Here is a 24,584-nt window from a genome sequence, read left to right on the forward strand (position 1 = left end):
AGGATAGACTTTTCAAGTAGCAGATCCGTACAAACTCGTATTTATAAGATATAATAATATCTAAAAAGAAAAGCGTGAATATAATTGGATGAAAAAATGAATAATATTTTATTAATTAACGTAAATATGTAAAATATTTTTGATTTTTTCTTAGTCTTTACATTTTGGTATTAATATGAAAATACTTTTTAATATGATAAAAACATGTACATCTGAATTAAAAAAAAAAAAAAAAGTTAGAAAAATCTTACCCTTTGTTTTTTTTGTGACTTTTTCAAAAGAAAATTTTATTGTTTTATTTTTTTTAATAAAATATACTCTATCTGCTAAAATATAAATTTTTAATATTTTTTTCTTACAACTATGGAAGAAATGAATAGGTTTATAACAATTAAAGATATTTTGATAGTTATATACTGCCTCCGTCTCAAAAGAGTTGTCTTATTTTTCCATTTTCGCTTATCTCAAAGCAATTGTCTCATTTTTTTATTTAGTAACCGTGGTCATCACTTTATAATAAAATTATTTCTACTTTTTCAAATTACCCCTAATTATTACTCTAACATACTTTTTAAAATTCTTCCAAAAAAAAAACAAAGGTATTTTAGTCTTTTATATTTTACTTTATATCCAATAAGACATCTCTTTCGGGACAGATGGAGTATATAATTATTTTTATTATAATAGAAAATGAGTTACTAAAAAATTGATAAAAGTAATACATTGAGTTGAATATATATATATATATATATATAGTTTCTTTATAGCTTAATAAACTATGCATTTTTTTTCTTTTAAATCCGCCGCGTAACAAAATATTAATTTTATTTTTTAGTAACTTACTATCTACCTAATATTACAAATACATTCTCCATTTACAATATACTACACAAATGTATATCATTCAATACTAATAAGGTTAATTTAAGGTGTGTTTGTTTGGGGGTTTGGATTTTGAGTTAAGATTTGAATAGTAAAAATTTTGAATTTGAATAGTTGTATGATGTGATATAAATAGGTGTTGATGTGATATTTTAAATGTAAAATTGATTTTTAGTATAATATAAAAAATGAAAAATAGGTGTTTGATTTGATATTTTTTGGGGGAAAAAATTGGATAAATAGTGTAAATCCAATCCAATCCCCCAAACAAAAACACCCTAGTCTTTTTATTTTTATTTTATTTTATATTTCAATATAATATTAATATTTTTAAAATTCTGTAAAAAAAAAAAAAAACAAATAGATAAATATGAGACGGAGAAAATATTATTCTCTCTCATAAAAAAATCATGTTCAATTACTATTAAAATGAAAATAAAATAAAAAAATCACCAGTCAACATCTATACATTTCTAAAATACTTTTCAAAAACAAAACAAACAAAGCTAAGAAAATACAAATAAGGCAACATCTATTTAACTATGAAGTTTGACCAACACAATAAGGTAATAAATAAGGTCTGAGGAGGTTAGGGTTTGAAATTGAATCCCTGTTGATTGGGGCATTTAGGAAAAGGGGCACGACACGGGCGTGTTCAATTTCAATTTGGCCACAAACAAACAGTAGACTTCCACATGTAACCCAGCCCTTATTGTTATACAAATAAATACTCTCTTCTCAATAAAATTCGCCGAGAAACAACCGTGGTCTCCACAAGCGCACACGCCCCGCGGCGCCCAAATCTCACCTCGCCATATATTACGCTCTCCTCTCCCAATCCCAAATCGTCTTCTTCATCATCATCATCATCATCATCTGGCACACTTTCCCAGCACAAGCAGCCCATTTCCTCCCCCTAACTAACTCCAGTCACTCCCATACCCTTCTCGCTTTCACTGATTGGGTTCGATTATTGTTGCTTTCTGGAATAGCTTGTTCCTTCCAACCATGTATATAGCCACCGGGACCTCCGCGCTTCTCAGAAGAGCGTCGGCTTCTCGCTCTGGGAGAAAGGCTTTTTCTTCGCTTTGTAAGAAGCAGGGATCGCCCTCGCCTCTGCCGTCGACCGGTTCGTTTGGCGTCGGGCATCAGCAGTATAGATCGTTGAGTTATCTGACCGCCGCGAGGTGGAGCCACGGTGTTGATTGGAAATCGCCGACTAGTCTATCGGCGCAGATCAGAATCGCCGCCGCCGCTTCTGATTCCCCTTTGCAGCGCAAGATCTCTACCATGGGTGGGTAATTTTGTCATTTTTTTGATATTTGGGATTCTGAAAATTTTGACTCTGCCGTCATTTGATCTTATTGCTCCTTTTTTTTGGGAGAATTTTACGAATCTTGATGCGAAAGCTATTGGCTGTAAGGTTTGTTATGTGATGATGGCGTGGAATTTGACTTCTATCCAATTATTCATTTTTATTTTTTATTTTTAAAAAAAATTTCTCACTGCGTTTCTTGCTGAACTGATTTCGTGTTTCCATATTTGTTCGTTTATTCTTTTTTCTATTCTCCACTTTGCTTTTGTTTTTCGAAAAGTCTTATGTGAATATATTTATTGCAAGTTGTTTTATGAAAAGGTGAAATTTTATTGTTTAATCATATCTAAATGATGATGATTTGTTTTGACTGCTGTGCTGTTTTGATCATTTCTTCAGCTTCCGAGAATGCTTTCAAGGGAATTTTCACTAGCCTTCCTAAGCCGGGTGGTGGCGAATTCGGAAAATTCTACAGCCTTCCTGCTCTGAATGATCCAAGAATAGGTAACAATATTAGCAATTATGGAGATACTATGCTTTGTTTGGATCAAAGCTTTGAATGTTTCGAGACGGTCAATGCATGTTTTCAATATGTTGTGAGGATCATGGACAATAGAAATAATGAATGCGTTCGATTTGGTTGTTTAGTTTTATATATACATTTTTACATGCTAATTGGGTTTTTCATTGGGCATATGTCATTCTGAAGTAAGAATTAGTATTAGTCTTATGGTGTAGGGTACACTGCTTTATTTCGAGAAAGTGTTTAGATATGCTTTGGAAGTGTTTCGGTGTTTTGGGAATAGTGAAGAGCTAAATAGAAAATACGTGTATGTAAACAGAGGTTGATTGTGATATTTGAGTATATAATAGTGTGTTCGGTTTGTGATTGTGTTTTGCTAGAGGAAATAGTGTATTTTTTACTTGGAAGCAAAATGATTGCGTATTAAAAGAAATGAAAAAAAAAAAAAAACTCTTTTTTACGAAATATTTTAAATGAAAATTATGTTTTAAGTGTGGTGCTTTTTATATAGAAATTTTGTTGAATAGTGCGAAAACAAAATTACATCATAAGTAAACAAATCCTAGATTTGATCTTGGGGAATAATGATTGAATTTTATTTATCAGCGCAAGCGGGATAATGATTGTACTTGTAGCAGCCATGTTAGGTGAATTTTTAAATCTAAAATTTTGAGATGTAAGAGTATATACAATATGTATGCATTATGTATGCATTTATGTTTTTGAGCTTTCATACGATGGCTAGTCTTACATCATAGTGATGATGGTCTTATGTGCTTATGTTGCGATGACAGATAAACTGCCATACTCTATTAGAATCCTTCTCGAGTCTGCCATACGCAACTGCGATGGTTTCCAAGTTACAAAGGAAGATGTTGAGAAGATTATTGACTGGGAAAAGACATCCGGAAAGCAAGTCGAGATTCCATTCAAGCCTGCCCGTGTGCTTCTTCAGGTACTTGTTTATCCTACTAAGCTGGCTTTAGTAAACTATTTTGGAATATACGATCATTACTCGCATCTGATGAACATGGCATTTATTGCTAGGATTTTACGGGCGTTCCTGCTGTGGTTGATCTGGCTTGCATGCGTGATGCTATGAATAATCTTGGCAGTGACTCCAATAAGATTAATCCACTGGTAGGCAACGGTATTTGCTTTATAAATTTATGCACATAATTATTTTTTCTATTGTATCTTGTTCTTGTTGTGGTTGCTTGTAATCTCTAATCGGATGGTCGTGGACTTCCAGGTTCCTGTAGATCTGGTCATTGATCATTCAGTTCAAGTGGACGTTACAAGATCAGCTAATGCTGTTCAGGCAAATATGGAGCTTGAATTCCAGAGAAACAAGGAGAGATTTGCTTTTCTTAAGTGGGGCTCCAAGGCCTTCCAGAACATGCTCGTTGTTCCTCCTGGTTCGGGTATTGTGCATCAGGTATTTGACAAAAATATCAACAAACTTATGTACTTTCCATTCATGGTGTTGTTTGATGTGCCCAATTTATCTGTATGCACTGCTCGTCTATCTTGATGATTGATTGCATCATGAGTTGTGCCTGACCCCATGTTTCCAGGTCAATCTTGAATATCTTGGGCGGGTTGTCTTTAACAACGAGGGACTACTCTATCCGGATAGTGTGGTCGGAACTGATTCCCACACCACCATGATTGATGGGTTGGGAGTCGCTGGTTGGGGAGTCGGAGGTATTGAAGCAGAGGCAGCAATGCTCGGTCAGGTAATATAAATCCAAATTGTATCAGGGCTCGATACATAGATTCAAATTCACCTTCCTATTCTTTTGCATATGATGAAATCTATTTCAAGAAATTTGTAATACTTGACAGCCAATGAGCATGGTGCTTCCTGGGGTAGTCGGATTCAAGTTATCTGGGAAATTAAGGGATGGTGTCACAGCCACTGACTTGGTTTTAACTGTCACACAAATGCTGAGGAAGCATGGTGTTGTTGGAAAATTTGTCGAATTTCATGGTAAATATTGAGTGTTTCGAACGTTCTCATTTCTATTGGAGGTCTGAGGATGGATGTAATAACGCTTGTAATTGTGTTTCAGGCCAAGGTGTGGGTGAAATCTCACTGGCTGACCGAGCCACCATTGCTAACATGTCTCCAGAATACGGTGCCACCATGGGATTCTTTCCAGTCGATCATGTCACCCTACAATACCTGAAATTAACAGGCAGAAGTGATGAGACTGTAAGAGCACATTTCATTTTTTTTTTTTTTTTTTTTTTTTTAATACACGTGAACTAGTAATTTTGACATTGCAATATTTATAGGTGTCAATGATAGAAGCTTATCTCCGTGCAAACAAGATGTTTGTCGACTACAATGAGGTAGATCCTTGTGGTGATTGACATGATAAAAATGTTTTTGGAACAGTTCTGAGTAGTCAATATTTATTTTTATGGAATATCAGCCTCAACAAGAAAGAGTGTACTCATCCGATTTGCACCTAGACCTGGGAGAAGTTGAGCCATGTATTTCTGGACCAAAAAGGTTTGTCTCTTAACAAAGTTTCCACCTTCAAATTTCCAATTGCCTTAATATTTTCAGCGGCATCTGATCTTGCTTCTCTAACAGGCCTCACGACCGAGTTCCTTTGAAAGAAATGAAATCCGATTGGCATTCTTGCCTTGACAACAAAGTCGGTTTCAAGGTCAGGATCTAATCATATTCAATAATATTGACACATATTCATATTTTTCATCTCCAGTGTCGAGCTGAATCATCATCCAACTGTAGGGCTTTGCAGTGCCAAAAGAGGCTCAAGATAAAGTTGCTAAGTTCTCATTCCATGGACAACCTGCTGAGCTTAAGCACGGGAGTGTTGTGATTGCTGCTATAACGAGTTGCACAAATACATCAAACCCCAGTGTTATGCTTGGAGCCGGCCTTGTAGCTAAAAAGGCATGCGAACTGGGGCTTCAGGTTTGTGACTATCACAAAGAACTCATTTGCGTATTTACTCTATATATCTTCCAACGAATCAAATATAAATTAATATAAAGTGCGTCTTCCTATCCGCTAAAACTCTTAGATGAGATTGTCATCTAATATGATATTAGAGGTTTGCGTGCAATTGAGGTTTATGTTTAATGATGACATTTTGTATCAATTTATATTGTTAGGTGACATGATTGTTTGACCATATTTAGTTCAGTATTGTTCTAACCTAAAATTTTATTAGGTAAAACCATGGATAAAGACAAGTCTTGCTCCTGGCTCAGGTGTCGTAACAAAGTACTTGGAGAAGAGGTAATTATCCCTGCATATTATTTGTTGCAATTTTCGCCCGATGCAAAAGTAAATGTGTGTGCTTGTTACATGTCACAGTGGGTTGCAGAAGTATTTGAACGAGCAAGGCTTTAGCATTGTGGGTTACGGTTGCACAACGTGCATTGGAAACTCGGGTGAATTGGACGAATCAGTTGCTGCTGCTATATCAGAAAATGGTTCGATTGTGCCTCGATTTTCTGTTATATTCCTCGTCAATGCAGCCGATTGTCTAATCGTCTTCGTGGTGTGATATGCAGATGTTGTTGCTGCTGCTGTACTTTCTGGAAACCGTAACTTCGAGGGCCGTGTTCATCCCTTGACTAGAGCCAACTATTTGGCTTCCCCGCCTCTCGTCGTAGCTTATGCGCTTGCTGGAACGGTTAGTTATCGTTCCTTACAAATCTCAATAATACGACCGTTGCATTCGTTCTAATTTTTGCTTCGCATTGAACTCAATATGTTTCTACATTTTCTTGACAGGTCGATATTGACTTCGCAAAGGAGCCGATTGGCGTAGGCAAGGACGGTAAAGAAGTCTATTTTAGAGATATCTGGCCCTCAACCGACGAAGTAGCGCAGGTACGATACAATCTTGTCATGCATTAGCTTCTGATTCTTGTTTGAAATTTTCGATGGGAATTGAAAGCCGGAGACTTATTCGATTCAGGTGGTTCAATCAAGCGTGCTGCCCGACATGTTCAAGAGCACGTATGAGGCCATAACTCAAGGCAATCCGATGTGGAACCAGCTATCGGTGCCCACGTCGAAGCTTTACTCATGGGACCCGAACTCTACGTACATTCACGAGCCGCCGTACTTCAAGAATATGACGATGGATCCTCCAGGCCCCCACGGCGTAAAAGACGCGTACTGCTTGCTGAATTTTGGCGACAGCATCACCACCGATCACATCTCCCCCGCCGGCAGCATCAACAAAGATAGCCCGGCAGCCAAGTTCCTCCTCGAGCGTGGAGTCGAGCGCAAAGATTTCAACTCGTACGGTAGCCGACGCGGTAACGATGAGATCATGGCGAGGGGAACTTTCGCGAATATCCGCCTCGTGAACAAGTTATTGAATGGGGAAGTCGGCCCGAAGACAGTCCATGTTCCTTCGGGTGAAAAGCTCTACGTCTTCGATGCTGCAATGGTAATTTTTGACAATCTCTTGGCTTTGATTCTATAGCTTTCGATTTTATTTTCGTTCGTGTTGCGTGACGTCTTTGGATGGAAATGCGAACTTTCAGAAATACAAGTCGGCCGGGCAGGACACGATTATTTTGGCCGGAGCAGAGTATGGAAGCGGAAGCTCAAGAGATTGGGCTGCTAAAGGACCGATGCTTTTGGTAAGTCCTTTAGAACTAAAATATCGATGTCAAGGAACCCCAAATTAACACGGTTGGCTCGAACTTTCGATCTTTTTTCAGGGAGTTAAAGCCGTGATAGCGAAAAGCTTCGAGAGGATCCACCGGAGCAATCTCGTCGGTATGGGGATTATCCCTCTATGCTTCAAGTCCGGCCAGGATGCCGACACTTTGGGCCTAACCGGCCACGAGCGCTACACAATCGATCTCCCGACCAACTTATCGGACATCCGGCCGGGCCAAGATGTCAATGTCCACACCGACTCCGGAAAACAATTCACATGCACCGTGCGCTTCGACACAGAGGTAACTTCAAAAACGATCTTGGCCTCCCCAAATTTTACTATTCATCAATTTTTTTTTCCACCAAAATATCAAATCAAATACCTGTTTTTTATTTTTTATATTATACTACATTCGTCTTGCTCTAAGGGTCCTATTTACTTTTTGCAAATTAAGAAACAAAAATAATATTTTTACTATTAAGTACAACGATGCAAAAAGTAAATGTATCCCTTAGAGACGAAATTAAAAATTAATTTTACATTCAAAATATCATATCAACACCTATTTATATCGAACAAACACACCCTTGTTGAAGTTTATGCGCTCTTGCTCGTTTTTCGGATGATTATGGTTTTGATTCGAGGATTTTGACGATGTAGGTGGAGTTGGCTTACTTCAACCACGGCGGCATTCTCCCGTACGTGATTCGACAGCTGAGCAAGCAGTAAGAACCAGGCCGGCCGCCATCGATGGTAAGAGTGAGAATAAATTGATATTGCTTTTATAGAAATTCTCCGATAATTTCATGTTCATGGCAAAGTTTTGTAGCTTCTTGACAATGACAATGGAACCAGATTGTCAAGACTTGGAAGAGTATTTTCGTTTCCTTGTAATAAGCAAAACAAACAAACAAACAAAGAAAGAAAGAAACCTAGAACACGCCCGTGTTTCAGATCCATTATTCATTGCTGCGACTGCGAGCATTTATTTGTATCAAGTGCTGTATTGCATTGTTCGACATAACTGCGTATTTATCACCTAATTAATTAAGCTCGCTCAAAATTCAGACTGGTTTTCTTCTGGGATAGATATGAAGCTGATTAATTGAACATCTTTAGAGTGAATATGTTGTTTAATAAGTATGTTATTTTGTGTTCCTATAGGGTGTGTTCATTTGGCGTAAAGTTTTGAGAAATCAACTGTAGTGTTACTGTGGGCGAAATCACATTCTAGGCGACGAAATCACATTCTAGGCGACGAAACTGCAGACTAGTGTGTAGGGTTTGATCATGGCGAGCTTTCCCATATCCCTTGCCTTTCATGTATAGGAGAAGCAGTCCGTTAGTTCTATGGTTATGCGCGGCAGTCAATTGCCAACACACGAGCACGGCCGTGCATACTTATCTGTTTATTTCTGTTTCGGTCTTACGTAACTCTTGGACGATTTGTAATGTACTGCACGTCACCGGACGGCCTACGCGCATGACATATTTTTGTCATTGACGTTTGTTAACTTTTGGTATTCGGCATACTTACATCTTTTTTATTAATATTTCTTCTACTTGTTCTTCCGCACGTAAACTGTAGGCTACTGCCAAAATTAATTAATTTATTTTTCTTTATTTTTCCTTTTTTTTTTGGTAAGGAGAAAAAGAAAATTAATAAAAAAAAAAACATTTTATTTCCTTTTGGATGTTTTTCAGTCTCTTACTATCAATTTTTATATATATTTTTTTCTTATAAAATACACCATTTTATTCATTAAACTTCTATGTCTAGTATCCTTAAATTATCTTTTACTCATTTTACTTGAATATTAAAATATTATTATTTCTATATAACTTTTTTTTTCACAGAAGGAGTACTATATTAAAATTGTTTTGAAAGTGGTATCATTAACATTGTGGAGTTAAATTTTTGAAAGAATTGCAAAACAACGGCACCATTAGCCTTTGCTTGATTTCAGTTTGAATTTGAATTCTGATTTTGATAATTATAAAAACAAGTCTACATAATTTTTATTTAAATTTAAATAAATATTTTGATGTGTATATTTTTATTAAAAAACTAAAAAAAAAAAAAAAAAAAAATTTGTTTGAAACTCAAGTAACACATATCTATGAGTCTCTGTAAATATTATAAAGAATATAATATATAATATATACATTTTATTTACTCACAACACAAAGTGTAGACACGCACACACGAATTGATACTTTGGATATCTTTTTGTAATGTTTTACTTAACATAATACCATAAAAGTTAAAAATGAATGATCTGGTAATCTTTTAAAAGAAAAATGATGAGCAAGGAGGCTAACTTTTTTACTTTACACAAACAAAAGAAAAGCCTCTCGATCAAAAGATTCAACAAAGAAAATTATTCAAAAGAGGCAAACTAAAACCAGCTATGTTATGAGCAAGTGTTCATGTAAACACCGGCACATTATTCTTTCATGATCAGAATTATAGAGTCATCAAAGTTGCACGCCATGAATTTTCAAGCAAAACCATGAGTTGATGCTGTAGAAGAACGACGGTCTACTCGAGTTTTATCTCTCTTTTTGGCGGCTCCAAGTCCAAGTAGGTGAAAGGTTCAGTCGGCTCTTCCCTGCATATGAATAATACAGTTTTGTGTATCAATGAATAATTTCAACCTATTCTACTTAGCATGTGGTCGATGTTGAGATAATATGTAGTAGAAAGATAATATCATATGATAACGACAATTGAAGAATGGGAGAAAAAGCTTAGAGTAACTTTACCCAGGCTTTGATCGCATGCATCGCCAGAATAGCTTGAAGGGTCCCGGAATTGTTTTAAAAGGGTTTCCTTCAAAACATGCCTACTTGAAGATAAAACATCAAAACTAAGAAAATGTAATTTAGAGTAACGATCAACATATTTTTTTCTGAAGCTTTTAGGTAAGCCCAAAGCAATAACTAAATTGAAGAGAGCATCCAAAGAATCAATTTGCCCAATTCTTGCTTATCCAATGACCAATTCATAGTGCTAACTCTGTTGTTAGATGATGTTAAATGACCGTCTTTATTAAAAGTTTTTATTTATTTATATTTTCACAGGAGTCAAAGTGTATGGGATATACACCACCATACGAATCTTGCACGTGGACAATGACGAATAGGGACGATCGAACTCAAACACAAGACTATGATTTTAATACCGTGTTAGATGTTGTTAAATGGTTGTTTAGTGATTTAGTTTATAGTTTAGATTAGATAATATCTAGATTATGTCGTTATTAGTTGGTCATATCTATTAGATTAGAGTGTTATTATTTAAGTAAATCGAGTCAAATGTCACACTTGTTTATAGGCTCCTATTTTCATTCATAATGCAATGCAAATTTTCAATCGTCACCAAAATTTCTTTTCACACCTCGTATAAAAGTGCAAGTAGCTCTTCTCAAACTTCCAACAAAAAATAAATATGAGAGTAATTTGTACAAATTTATGGGTGATCAAGACAAAGATGAACAGGGAATGAGCTTGTTTGCCAATGAAGTGCTTCTATTCATATTTGTTAAAATTCTAATCCCCTGTTCAGGCCTGCTTGTGCCTTAAAGAATGAGCACTGGGTTGTTGGTTAAGCGTTCAGTCAACTTTTTATATTCATGAACAAGTAAACAAGTGTTAATAACAGAAAACACGAAATGTACTTGTATTATTGAAACATAAAGAAACAAAGCATTCACGAATATTTTTGTGAACAATAAGAAAACACTCCTCACTCATGCTCATTTATGTACTCACAGATCTTAACAAACTTAGTTTGTTCATTGTATCCCCTAAAAAATTTAGAAAGTGGTGCTCTTATAAACGATGGATTAGACATTTGAATATATAGGGCCCTTTAAATTAGCCAAATAACACAAATAACTTCGTGCACTATATAACTCGTACATACGCATATATATACACTCAAATTATATATACACCAACTAATACACTGAACCATTATCAGGATATTTGAAAGGCAATGTATCTTCATATCCATTTTGTAGATTTCCGGAGTTGGAAAAATATCTCATTCAAATTGATGGAAAGCTACTACATTATATAAAAATCGGAGAAATGTTGCACTATGAAGCAAAGTAATATTAACCAAGAACCACAAAAATACATAACCTACGTAGCAGATTTTCTGAGGTCTATGATACTTCCAAACAAGCGTAGTAACTAGCAGCCATGTCTGCATTTTTAGATAAATCATTAACAATACAAAGATTTAGGAGATTTAGACTAATCATGGATCCAGAGGAAGGACGACAACAGATTAAAAGTATATAAGATAGACACTGGCTCAATCTTTGACCAAGAAATCAATCACTAAACGAATTTTAAGCGGTGAAGCTATAGCATGAAATGTCAATTTTTGACGTGGAAGGATGTAAAAGTACTGAATGCCAATGCAACTTCAAGAGAAGCTTCAATATAGCATCGCCTGGGTGTGTTTACTTGTGAGATTTTGGTTTTTGGTTTTGGTTTTGAATAGTAAAATTTTGAATTGAAATAGTAGTTTGATGTGATATAAATATGTATTGATGCGATGTTTTGAATGTAAAATTTAATTTAGTGTGATATAATAAATAAAAAAATAGGTGTTTGATTTGATGTTTTTGGGGAGGAAAAAAATTGGAATAGTAAAACGAAAAAACAAATCTTACAAGGAAACATGTTCCATCTTGATCAGTTCTCTCCTAAACCAAATCAATTTTTCATTATAAGAATTGCATTTTAACAATGCACATCAATAATTTACGAAATAGAGCACATGATCTTTCATCACACTCAAATAACAACCAGGCAACTAAAATTTCACTCTACAACTCAAATGGAATCAACAGATTTTCCACCAAAAAAGTGAAATTTGAGCGTCTTCTGCATAGATTTTCCACCAAAAAGAAAACTGCTTACTTGGATGACGTCTTCTGCACGGTCATTGCATCGATGAGCTTTTGGCTCTCGGTGGTATCCTTCAGACACTCCCCATGGACTCTCTCTTCTTGGTACTGGTCTTTCACTCATTACTCTTTTCCAAACTGCAAATACCACGAAAAATTGTTTGTGCAAGAAATAAAACTGGAATAATTAGATGAGATAATTACTTAATTTCATACATTCAGATCTACAGAATTGTGTAAGAACCAATCCAATCCAATCCAGTAATAGCATAGGAGGATGGAGGATGCTTTAAATTCAAGGAACGCATAAAATACATTTAAGCTCAAAGCTGAAATTGTACCCAACATATAAAAAATTCAGAAAAAGCAACACAATTAACTACAGAAAACATCAAAACCCTAAATAGCCAATAACCATAGCAGCCGGCATTCAAATTTATAACATCAAATAATTAAGATTATTGAAACGATACTTACAAAGCCTCCGACGAAATCGCAGAACAGGACAGAACCCAAGCTACCGTACCCTGCTGACGCGAAGACGAGAAGATGGTTTGGAGACGACGATGAAGAATGAAATTTTGTTTTAAAGAAACTTTTTTTTATTAATATATTTATATATAACATCATCTCCGAGCCACCGTTCGAACCGATCGAAACCGGACTCGGTTCGCATCTAACCGACGGTTCGGTTCCGGTATGTGTAGCGAACAGCCGGTTCACGGTTTCAAATCGGCGGTTCATTCATTATTTATATTTTTCTATTTTGAACCGGCGGCCGACTGCGAATGTGGGAAGAAGAAGATAGGATAAAAACCTCGGGCGGCTGCGGCTGCGGCTGCGGGATGGGTGTATGAGGTTAGGGTGTGTTTGTTTGAAGGATTTTGGTGGATTTTCACTACTCATCCAATTTTTTCCCCCCAAAAATATCAAATCAAATACCTATTTTTTATTTTTTATATTATACTAAAAATCAATTTTACATTCAAAACATCACATCAAACCCTATTTATATCACATCATACAACTATTCAAATTCAAAATTTTTACTATTCAAATCCCAACTCAAAATTCAAACCCCCAAACAAACACACCCTTAGTACATTGTTACTAAAAAAATATATATATCTATATATTAATATTAATATTAATAAAAATGAATAATTATTAATGATATATTATTATATTATTTTAAAAAAATTTATATTTAAAATTTATAATTTTTACGGACAATTGGGCAAAAAGTTCTCTGTCCATTTATCATTTGGGATTCAGTCCTTAATGATAAAAAATTTGTCTGCACTCCCCCCTTTTTCCTTCTTCCTTCTTCTTCCTCCCTAATCGTATTTTTCTTCATTCTGTTTCTCTTCGCGCAAAAGATTCTTCTCAATCCGTTGTCCTCTTCCGTGAGCTCGAAATCCACATCCCGCACAGGTAAGGTTCTTAATTGTTCGCCCGATTTTACATCGCCGCTTCTTGTCTGGTTCGATTGAAAAATTTCCTAGGGCACTCTCCGAATCCTGTTCCGGTTCCCTGTCGTCGGCGGTCGGTTGATTCGGTCGAAGAACTACCGAAGGCTGTCACCGGTTCCGTGGCCCGTATTTCTTGTTCTCCGGTGAAATTAGATGTACCAGGTGTGTTTTTGTGTCGGTTGATTCGGTCGAAGAACTACCGAGGGCTGTCACCGGTTCCCTGGCCCGTCTTTCTTGTTCTCCGGCGAAATTAGATGTACCAGGTGTGTTTTTGTATCGATATCTTAGTTGGAAAATTATTATTTGGAAGAAAATGTTTGGGTATTATTTTGGGTGATTTTGATAATAAATTTTGTTGCTATTTAGGGTTTAAGGGTAATATTTATTTTGTGAAATGGGTAATTTGTTGCTATTGAGGATCAAGACATTACTGGAATTCCGTAAGAACATATGATTTTAGTGTATTTTGTGTAAGATTATCTAATCGCCCATACGACCTAATATAGTTCATACATTCATTGGTTGGATCGCTAGGTTCCGATGGACATGGAGCAAAGTAGTCTGAAATTATTAATTATATGTTCCTACGAAGGTGAGCATCATGTAATTCGTTTAGAAGAGGGCACCACGCTGGAGGATCTTTACCGGAATATATCGAAAAGATGGAATAAAGTGAGTATTGAGGCGGTAAAACTCCAATATATTGCACCTATTCAGAAAAGCTACGTGACGTTATTGTGTGACGATGATGTCGCCAATATGTGGAGAATGCATATCTTGTTAAAGGTAATGTTTGTGGATATGATTGCACGGTGCAGAAGCGAGCACCAGAGCGTGCCTCTCCGAAGCACGGTTGGACGCAGGTACGTTACTCATCATTTGTAATTAAGTAGTCTTTATTAAACTTTGTTATAGAATGCAGTCACAATTGTTCCTTATGAAAGAATGCAGTCTGTAAGCACTTATAATGCAGTATGTAAGAATGCAGTCTGTAAGCACTTATAATGTCATGTTCAACACATCTAAAAACATATTGTTTATAGGTTACGTTAGTAATAATTCTTTCATGATATTGGCATACAACAATACCGTGGTATATTGTTGCGATGTTGTTTGTAGGTAGTAAGTATCCACCTCCGCGATTTTGTAGTAGCGCGGTGCAGAACGAACCACTGAAGAGATTGTAAAGATATGTAGTGGGGATATAACGTCTTGAAGGTATTTAACGATTTTCACTCCTTCTTTACACGCCACTGTCAATATCCTCTAGCAATCCGGTTTAGGTAGGTGTACCATGATCGATGCGTTGAAATTTCTGTAGCCCATGGCATTTACTGCATCACGTAGCCTGCTGCGGTGAATAGATGCAGTTGTTCTTTTAAATACCCTGGATGACACGGTAGGTAACCATAGACACCGTGGACATACTCGGTTGAGTAAGATGGGCACCCATGTTTTTCCATTTACGAAGAAAATATCTATTACCATATAAAATTAGAACTACTTACATATGATATAATTTTCATTCTTATTATTGTATTTGTAATGTAGGGGTGAGGCCGAATGTTCTGGATTGAACGAAGATTGCGCCGATGGTATCTTTATTCCCGACGAAAGTACTAGTCTAATTGCAATGCAGAGATGCATTGTCGGGGAAGGTCAGACATTCAAGGGACCGCAGGAGTTTAGAAAGTTACTGAAGAATTATTCTATTGCCACTCAGAAACACTTCAGGTACCAAAAGAATGATTCGAGCAAAATTATTGCGGTGTGCATCGACAAAGGCTGTGGTTGGCGTATTTATGCATCCTTCCATGCTCGTGATGCATCATTCAGCATTCGTAAGTGCAATTTACATCACACATGTACTATGAGTCTATTGCAATCAAGAGATCATCCAGCAGCCGATGCGAACTGGATTTCTGAGGTCTACAAAGATAAGATACGTTCTATGCCAGCGTATAAGGCATCCGACATCCGGGAGCATATCCAAACAGATTATGGGATTGACGTGAAATATCATAAAGCATGGCGTGGCAAAGAGAATGCGATAAGGGCAATTAATGGTGGAGGTAGAGACAGTTTCTCACAACTTCCGTGGTACTGTCATGCACTTCGGGAGTCAAATCCGGGAAGTATTATAGACTGCGAAGTTGAGCAGGCAACCAAACGTTTCCAACGCCTTTTTGTTTGTTTAGGTGCATGCCGGCTGGGTTTTTTGAGGGGTTGCAGGCCCCTACTCTTTCTTGATGGGACACATATAAAAAACAAACACAAAGGGTGTCTGCTAAGTGCAATTGTAGTGGATGGGGATAATGGGATGTTTACTTTAGCATTTTCTGGTACGTAATTTGATATTAACTACAGTTGTCATTTTGTTAGAATGCTGGGAATAGCTGTTCGTGTATGCTGTTTTCCATGCTCTCTTTAGGCACGTATGTACCCTTATACGTTGGAAACCTTTGTAGTTATTTGTGTTCTTATTTGTTGACTTGCAGCTGTGTCCACGGAAAATGATGAAAATTGGGAGTGGTTTTGCTGGAAGCTGCGATCTGTTTTAGAATGTGAGGGACGTACGGATTGGAAACAGTACACATTCTTCTCGGATCGGCACTCGGGTTTACTAAAGTCAATCTCGTGCGTCTTTCCCGGAGCACATCATGCGTACTGTCTCCGACACTTAGTGGACAACTTCCGTACCCAGGTATATGTACGTCAATATTAATTTGTAATGAACATCACTGGTTATGATCAGCCATAAAATGTCTTTTTTTTAGGTTATGCGGAGATACCCAATGCATAATAAGAAACGATGGACCGCTGTTTTCAATAAGGCCGCCTATGCTCCGTTGAGGAGAGATTTCGAAAACCACATTAGTTCTGTGGTCGAATCAATGCCATTGGCCAGGGACTTCATTACCCAATCCTATTTTTGGGTTATTACTAGGAGATATAGTTGTTGTATTAAACTCGTCATACTAACCAAGTGCATGTGTCATACAACTTAAGTATTTGTTGATGCCTTCTTTAACCATCAGCAGTAAATACATGCTATTTGAAGAAAAAAAAAAAAAAGACCGTTTCCCCAGCCACAGGTAACCAGGGCATACATAATTGCAACTGAAGTATAATGTCACGGTTGTTGTAAGTACGCAATAGCTTACAGAGGGTATATGAATAATGATTCCAACATATAGGGTTGCGGTCCGAGTACAAACCATATTTTATTTTGTTTATACAGTATTCAAATTGTATTACCGTGTAATAACTTGGAGGCGTAGTATTGATTAAAATTCAGCACACAGCTACGTACCAGACTTCCATATGCCACACAACTATATTGTGGTTATATTATCGTGTCTATTCTATTGTGTTCTAATTCAATTAACGGGTAAGCGATGTAAGTATAATCTGTGGCCTAAAACACGCCATTCAAGATTATGGGGTTGACGAGAAACACTACCATGGTTAAGCCAATACACTCTTACCATCAGTTCATGAATATTTTAAGAGAAAAGGCCGAGTCCCCACCCGTAGGGTACCAGAGCATTTGAAATGGTAACGGAAGTATAAAGGCTATTTCCGTAGGTACATAATAGATACTATAGGGTATTTGTAGTAATGACTCCGTTACTTATGCATCTGAGCTAAGTACCAGACTCGCTGAACGAGGTACACAGATTGCGTATGCGGGCATCTGTGTTGTAGTTGTAGGTATCCTAGTTGTAGGTATAGTAGCACTTATCTGTAATCACGTGTTGCTTAGCATTCCGCAGGAAATAGTTGATTGTAATCTAGACGTTGGCCCACACGCAATTACCAGACACCTATGTCCCGCACAAATATTTTGTTGTAATATTATCATGTTTTTTTAGTATTGTTTGTTTTAAATTAACGAGTAAGCCCTTGCAGTATCTCTGGTCGATTAAAACATGGCGTCCAGTAGGGTTTTATGAGAAACGCCGACACGGTTGAACTGATTCAAAGTGAACGCTATTTCAGTGATCAGTGCAAAAGAAATGACCAGTCCCACAAACGCAAATGACTGGAGCATGTAATATATAAATGGAAGTACATACTAGTTTTCCGTAGGCACATAAAAGCTATCAACGGGTATCACCACACAACGCAGGTATATAATGAAGATGACAAATCAATCCACATAAAAGACATTTACCAATTCCATCACCTCGATACACAATGCAATAACTTCTCAGATCAATCCAAATTGAAGACATTAAACAAATCTATCACCTCCACACAACACAATAACTTCCCAGATCAATCCAAACTGAAGACATTCAACAAATCCATCACCTCGCCACACAACGCAAAAACTTCCCAAATCAATCCAAATTCATTACATGTGTTAACCTGTCCTATTTTTCCATCGGGGTCTACGTTTCAGAAGGGGGGGACCTTTCAATATCCTCGCCGCAATCGTGCCTCGGTAGCTCTTGACATCGCCGAAGTCCTCGCCGAGGACACCAACGACATTGACATCTGAACCTGCCCGCGCATAACACTCTGCGAACATGCAGACTAAAGGTCCACAGTCCAACGTTTCACCCTGGTGTCGGCATCTAATGTACTCGGGCATGTCGCTGACCATAGGCCATAGTCGTGACGCGTTCATATACAACGATAAAAATCGCGTCTGCACAAATAACGTTACTCTTTCGTTAAGGAATTCACCCTACCCATAGGCAATTAATTATATGATCATTCGAAAGACGTACCAATTTCTTTGCATTCCCCTGGCCGAAGGGGTCGCACATTGAGTTACACTCCAACACAACACGTTTGACGGTATCCAGTATGCAGAGATGCCAGTGGAACCGGGTGTGTACGGGTAGAAATATGTACCGGCACCCAGACCGGATTTTGTCCATGATTCCGGCAATCTCTTGGCCTACGGACACTTGCAGCGAGTTGGCAAACGCGAGTACATTACCCTTATTGATGCTCGGCTTTTTCGCTCCCCTGCTTGGTCGTGATAGTGCGTCGTTCACGGCTTTCTGAAAATCGAACACAGCAACCAACGCAATAATAACAATGTGATTTGTAATACTAACCGTATAAATTCCAAACAGGATACTCACCGCTACGAACCATGGCACACAACCACACCGCACCTGCGGATTGTGTTGGAGCTGATATTCATTGCTGCATAGATGATATAGGTACGCGTCGATGACTTCGCCTTTCACAGCTTCGTCAAACAGTAGTTCTAAAACCGCATCGGACGAGACAGACACGACGCCCTGCTGCCATACAGTGTCCCTACAACATGATAGTCGCAAACGGATAAAAACATCGATTGAGAAAAATATATAAAGCCTTAATAGTGAATAGCAATACCGGACAGCGAATGACGCGAGAAAATGTTCAATGGTGTTCGTCTCATCCTCAGATAAGGAACCCTTTCCACAGTAGCTGTCGTTATTGCGATATCCCTCCCACTTTTGTGCTCCAGGGTCTGCTACAACCTTAGCATCCGAGTCCACATCGTCGCTGACGACAAATGGTTCCTGAACCAACAATGAAGATAATCATGTTTCCGTAGGTATCTGTATTTATTGTACAGGTATTGACGCAGAAACACTAGGTATTTAAGAATCTATCTGAAGTATTTTGAGCCAGACGACTTATATTTGTATGGAACTACGTACCTGCTCATTATTGACGTCGACCGCTGACTTTCCTTTCGCCCTCCGTGTTTTTCTCGCTTTCTCAATTCGCAGTGTCGACACAGGTGTCACGAATTCAGGCTTCTTCTTTCTTTTCCGATCCTTACGTGCCATTACACCACGTACAATCGATGAATCTGCGGCCCTGCTACAAGTCTCACGGTCGGAGTCATCGCCCTGCTACAATTTCAACAAAGCAAATAATCATTCAACAGACAGACAACTACGACCTACAAATTGTACTTACTATATTAATTAGCTTACCTTGACATCTATCGGTGCAACATAAGGAACAATGGCCATCAATTGGTTAAACTCTAGCAGGTTACCAACCCCTTCGTCATATGACTCGTTTATCGGATCAACTTCGGCCAAAAGGATGTCCATTTTTTTTTTGCTTCGGCGCTCGGTATTCGCTTGCTCTTCCGCTGCCTCCTCGGGATCCTCCTCAGTCTGACTCTCCTCCTCCCCAGTTTTTTCTCCTTCTCCTCTTCCTCCTCCTCTTGACCCTGACTCTCCTCCTCCTGACCCTGTTTCTCCTCCATGTCGGCCTGCTTCTCTTTCCTCTCAGACTCCACAGTCATCCGGTCTGCTGTCTCTTCATCCCCATAGTTTGCATCACCCTCCTCGCCATCGCTCTCGTCCTCACCCTCACCTTCACTGTCGTCATCGACAACACCGGCTCTAGATCTTTGTAATTTATGAGCAAGTCTGGCAATTGCAGTGTCTTTCTTCCGCAGCTCCACCTTCAATGCCGCAATTTGCTGCGCTGCTTCCTGCAACATATGTTAATAATGTCATATAAGAAATTATTTTATCCATTTACAACGGTAGCAACATTGAATAATGCATTTACCTCTGAAGCATGGCAAATTGCACGAACGAACTTTTCTTCCGTGCCTATCCGATAGAATTCCTGAACATCTGACCGCTTTAGGGATGTCAATTCACCAACTGCATGAACCCTGGACATTGAACCGAGGCTATTCAGCCACCGAAAGAGACGCGGTACCTTCGGAAGGCACTGTGCCTTGTCCAGAGTTGGGACCCTCTTATTGAACCAAGCCTGCACATATTGTAATAGACATTACTGCCAACAATAATACATATTGTGCAATATACCAAAATAAGTAGAAAAAATTAACAAATCCGATATTACATTGCTTACCAACAAACCCGCGGTGCAGCCTGTCAAATATTTTTTCCCGGACTTGAAGTCGCTTATAGACTTCAACAGATAACGGTGACTCGCGGGTCCCCACGCGTAGTCACCAATCGCACTCAGGTCTTCCACATACGGTAACAAAAAAAGGGGTACAGAATAATTCGCAGAACAAAATAAAATATTTGCAAAAACGAGCAAAATAAAAAGACGAGCAACATCCGCAACAGAAAGAGGCTCCAGCCCCTGCAACAGAGCCTCACGCAGCTTCTGCAACACCTGCCCGCGGGTTACAGAACGTGGCTTGCTCCCAAAAATTCGAACAAACCATTCGCTTTCGACCGATGTGTTTTCGGTCACGTAGACTCCTTTCGCATGTAGTCCTAAGACTACAGAATATTCTTCAACTTCAAACGGAAGCTCAATGTCACTTCCAATCTTGAAGGACATAGATTCCGAACTAAAGCTATTGACGAGGGCAACAAGTCGGTGCCATGGAAACTTCATTTTCGGGCAATCCAAAAAATGCCCGAATGGTGTCATTTTTATAGCTGTGATGTGTTCGTCTGTCATGTGTTGCTTCAGTTTGCCCAGCTCATTATGAAAAAATGGTAATGCAAATCGGCTGATCACCGATTTGTGCTCTTTCCCTGGCCTGTAAGTAAAAACCATAAGTCCACGTTATCCAAATCTCTAATTTAGTTAAAAGTTTTTCACAATTTAGCAGGAGTAAAAACGCATTCCGAGTATACAATAGTGCCGTTCAGGTATATTAATTGGCAAATTAGACCAAACAAATGAAACTCCTGGTGCCTAATAATACCGCATTTATCAACCCACAAATATGACTAATTACCGAACAATCCACCAAAAAACCTAAAATATGCAACTTCGAGTAACTAAACAAAATATACATCTCCAAAATTAACAAAATCAAAGATAAAACAGATAAAATCACCCAAAATCGGCCGAACCGGGTTTCCTGGCCAAAAATTCGAACAATTTCAAACCACCCGTTGAACAAACACAACACCGAACACCCAGGGCTCCTCATCACTGAACCGAGGCATACAAACACGGGACCAAGGCTTCTACCCCAAACAATCGAATAAACTACGATATAAAATTCGATTGTCAACAAAATCATAAAACGAAAAGGGTTTCGACCAGACACTTACTTTTTTGAACTCCTCGTGGGGGATCGCGGCGGATTCGCGGTTTTTCTCACCATTTCGCTGAACAAAATGTCTTACTGCTGATCGTCGAGTTCGCGAGGGACGATTTCCTTCTCGAAGAATTAGGGCTTGAACGGAGAGTGAGGGGAGTTAGGGAATGTTTCAGTTTTTAAATCGTGCATATTTTCTGTGATTTTTTTAAAAAAAAAAATCACAAAATAAGGTACGCAGTATTTAAATGGAATTATCTAATCGTATACTGGGGGTAGAGCGGGAGGTAATGTATGTATATATTATACAATTGGAAGTATTTATTAATCAATCGTAAGTACATATTGCATATACAATTGTGATTGAGTAGAAAATACAAGAAGGGAGTTATAACATATCTAATCAATAAAGTAGGGACTGCAGATCAATTAATTTACAATGGGGACTGAATTGCAAGCAAAATACACTGACAGGGATTTTAGTCCAAGTCTCCCTAATTTTTATTATATAACTAGCATGTAATCTGTATTATGCATGAATTATTTTTATATTAAATTATATACTGATTTAATAATTTTTATAAATAATAATTATAATATTTTTATATATATAATACATTATTCGAATAAAATTAATTTGAAAAATAAAATAAATAATAAAAATTTGCAATTTATAGAAAATAAAAATAAAATTGTTATATGTTAAAACATAATTTTTTATATGAATTTTTTAAATATTTTTTCAATGAAAAAATTCAAAATTCAACAGTCTATTAAAATATTATACTAAAAATTAAAAATTAACCTTAAAAAATACATATACAATAAGAATGACAAAATTTATTAGTAAAACAATACAATAAATAATTTTTAAAATGCATACATTCTTTCTTTCTTTGGTTCTTGCTTTTTGAAATTTTTTTTTTTTGTTTTGTATCACCGTATTAATATTATACTAATATATTAGTTAAAACTAAAAAGAATATATAACAACATTATAGGACAATAGTTAATTTATGCATAATTAAATTTAAATTTTTTAAAATTAAACAAAAATGCAATCTTTGCAAAAATATGAATAACAATAATCAATTATATATATTGCATATAAAATATAATAAAATATGAAAATTTTTAATATGAAAAATCTTTTAAAATAAAATAAAAGTCACGGTCAACCAAATCAAAGTAGAAAATTTATTATAATAAAATTATATATAAAAGTCCTTCCAATAATGCTTGTAAACACGTTATAATCACCACAGTATGAATCGATGAAACTCATAAACTTAAAAAAAATTAAGATCAAGATTATGAACAAAAAGAACTTTCACCTTATATATGTAATATTTTGATCCAACTACAAATTATCTAATCACTTAAACTCTATGAAACTTCAACTTAATCAACAGATTTTTTTTTGTATCAAAGAATCAAAGAAACTATATATTAGTATAAATAAAAAGAATACGATTTTTAAAAACAAAACCAAAAATTTTAAATCGAACAATTTATAAAATTAAAACTCAGGTATATATATAGAGATATACAGACTCTAATTTTATCCATATGTTTGTTATTTATTATCATAATAAATTTTAATTTTATTAGATTATTTCTTATTTTAACAAATTCTAATTAATTATCCAAACTCAATATTAAAAAAATAATAATAAAACTAAAAAAATATGAGAATATAGGAATTTGAGTGTCATGTCAAATATATATATATATAATAAGTGGCGGACCTAAGATTATATTCGAGGGAGGGCTAATTTTAAAATTTACAAGATAATATATTTTATTTATAAATATTTATTTGTTATCCGAAAAAATTATCATTCTGATTATTATATTTTTTTAAAAAATAAATATAAATAACGAACTACATCAATAATAATAGTTATAAAATGTATTATAAATATATCTTTTTGTATTCCTTTTTATTCAGACAAAATATATAATTTTTTAGTATTTTTTTATTTATCCATTTTTTCTGTATTATATATATTTATATAAAAAATACATAAATTTTAATAAATAAATAAAAAAATTGGGATGGGGAGGTGGGGCTGCAGCCCACCACCTTGGTCCGTCCCACCTTGGTCCGTCCCTGTATATAATACACACGTATGCGGTACAAAAAAAGAAAAAGAAAAAGCCCACTCCATAAAGCGTTGGTTGGCAAAAATTGATTTAATTGTCTATCAATTTCTGCAATCGAGTGGAACACAGTGTGACACCCTGGCTCACAAGCCACGCAAAACCGAGCGTGTCGGGATGTCGTAGATTGGCTCCACATGTCAACACGAGCTCTTTCAGCGCGCACATATCCTCACTCACGCGCACCGCTTAACTTTAGAGTTCTTTCAGTATGGTTTCCGAAATATAGTATTTTTAAAAGGTCAATGAAGGAGAGCCGTCCAATATTGGCATTCCTTTGTCACATCAACAAAATTGTAATTTCATTTTCATAGAAAAGAAAAAGCAGAGAATGGCGAACGAGAGTTTGCATAATATATGTTTAATTAAAATAAAATAATAATAATAATAATTATATGTAAAAATTATATTTAAGTCATCATATTAAGCATTTAATTGTATCATATTAGATATAATTATTTTAATTTAAATATAATAATTATTATTATTATAAAAAAATTTAAAAAATCAACATAAAGAGCCAGATTCTTTGTATGGAACAGTTGTTTGGAATAGTGTATGATTGATTGAATTATACAGCATGTCTGTTGCAGGAGACAACTATATGTAATAATGGGACA

At 36.5% G+C, this 24,584-nt stretch overlaps 3 protein-coding genes across 5 annotated transcripts; 2 read left to right on the forward strand and 1 right to left on the reverse strand.

The window, feature by feature from the left end:
* Positions 1–1,633: 1,633 nt before the first annotated feature.
* LOC127248031 (aconitate hydratase, cytoplasmic) lies at positions 1,634–8,919 on the forward strand. Of its 2 annotated transcripts, XM_051270164.1 has the most exons (21): positions 1,634–2,176; positions 2,597–2,701; positions 3,515–3,675; positions 3,768–3,860; positions 3,973–4,158; positions 4,298–4,459; positions 4,569–4,713; positions 4,796–4,938; positions 5,022–5,078; positions 5,162–5,241; positions 5,326–5,401; positions 5,488–5,673; positions 5,933–6,000; positions 6,079–6,197; positions 6,279–6,400; positions 6,502–6,600; positions 6,689–7,168; positions 7,266–7,364; positions 7,446–7,688; positions 8,048–8,140; positions 8,552–8,919. In XM_051270164.1, the coding sequence occupies exons 1-20, from the start codon at positions 1,891–1,893 to the stop codon at positions 8,114–8,116; spliced, it is 2,979 nt and encodes a 992-aa protein (XP_051126121.1). In that variant the 5' UTR covers positions 1,634–1,890; the 3' UTR covers positions 8,117–8,140; positions 8,552–8,919. The 2 variants fall into 2 exon arrangements, with proteins under 2 accessions (XP_051126121.1, XP_051126120.1); XM_051270163.1 differs by lacking the exon at positions 8,552–8,919 and having other exon boundaries at positions 8,048–8,454.
* Positions 8,920–9,581: 662 nt separating this feature from the next.
* Positions 9,582–12,956, reverse strand: LOC127248032 (uncharacterized). Of its 2 annotated transcripts, XM_051270165.1 has the most exons (5): positions 12,790–12,956; positions 12,326–12,450; positions 11,541–11,600; positions 10,154–10,233; positions 9,582–9,999 (listed from the first exon to the last, which is right to left on the reverse strand). In XM_051270165.1, exons 2-5 carry the CDS (start codon positions 12,434–12,436, stop codon positions 9,930–9,932), a joined length of 321 nt encoding a protein of 106 aa, XP_051126122.1. In that variant the 5' UTR covers positions 12,437–12,450; positions 12,790–12,956; the 3' UTR covers positions 9,582–9,929. The 2 variants fall into 2 exon arrangements, with proteins under 2 accessions (XP_051126122.1, XP_051126123.1); XM_051270166.1 differs by lacking the exon at positions 11,541–11,600.
* A 1,935-nt stretch (positions 12,957–14,891) lies between these two features.
* Positions 14,892–16,792, forward strand: LOC127247358 (uncharacterized). Its single transcript, XM_051269191.1, has 4 exons — positions 14,892–15,002; positions 15,336–16,126; positions 16,283–16,488; positions 16,562–16,792. The coding sequence occupies exons 2-4, from the start codon at positions 15,418–15,420 to the stop codon at positions 16,790–16,792; spliced, it is 1,146 nt and encodes a 381-aa protein (XP_051125148.1). The 5' UTR covers positions 14,892–15,002; positions 15,336–15,417.
* Positions 16,793–24,584: the final 7,792 nt, after the last annotated feature.

The sequence above is a fragment of the Andrographis paniculata genome, unplaced genomic scaffold, assembly GCF_009805555.1.
Source record: "Andrographis paniculata isolate CXL003 unplaced genomic scaffold, ASM980555v1 Contig32END, whole genome shotgun sequence".
Taxonomy (NCBI): domain Eukaryota; kingdom Viridiplantae; phylum Streptophyta; class Magnoliopsida; order Lamiales; family Acanthaceae; genus Andrographis; species Andrographis paniculata.

What these genes read in the sequence shown, in the direction of transcription:
- LOC127248031 (XM_051270164.1), top strand. Translation starts at nt 1,891, where the DNA reads ATGTATATAGCCACCGGGACCTCCGCGCTTCTCAGAAGAGCGTCGGCT. An exon ending in CAGGCAGAAGTGATGAGACT is followed by an intron (nt 4,939 to 5,021) that starts GTAAGAGCACAT and finishes CAATATTTATAG; the next exon opens with GTGTCAATGATAGAAGCTTA. An exon ending in ACGTCTTCGATGCTGCAATG is followed by an intron (nt 7,169 to 7,265) that starts GTAATTTTTGAC and finishes GCGAACTTTCAG; the next exon opens with AAATACAAGTCGGCCGGGCA.
- LOC127248032 (XM_051270165.1), bottom strand. Translation starts at nt 12,436, where the DNA reads ATGAGTGAAAGACCAGTACCAAGAAGAGAGAGTCCATGGGGAGTGTCT. An exon ending in GTGCAGAAGACGTCATCCAA is followed by an intron (nt 11,601 to 12,325) that starts GTAAGCAGTTTT and finishes CTAAAAATGCAG; the next exon opens with ACATGGCTGCTAGTTACTAC. An exon ending in TGCATGCGATCAAAGCCTGG is followed by an intron (nt 10,000 to 10,153) that starts GTAAAGTTACTC and finishes ATTCATATGCAG; the next exon opens with GGAAGAGCCGACTGAACCTT.
- LOC127247358 (XM_051269191.1), top strand. Translation starts at nt 15,418, where the DNA reads ATGCAGAGATGCATTGTCGGGGAAGGTCAGACATTCAAGGGACCGCAG. An exon ending in GTTTACTTTAGCATTTTCTG is followed by an intron (nt 16,127 to 16,282) that starts GTACGTAATTTG and finishes GTTGACTTGCAG; the next exon opens with CTGTGTCCACGGAAAATGAT. An exon ending in TGGACAACTTCCGTACCCAG is followed by an intron (nt 16,489 to 16,561) that starts GTATATGTACGT and finishes TCTTTTTTTTAG; the next exon opens with GTTATGCGGAGATACCCAAT.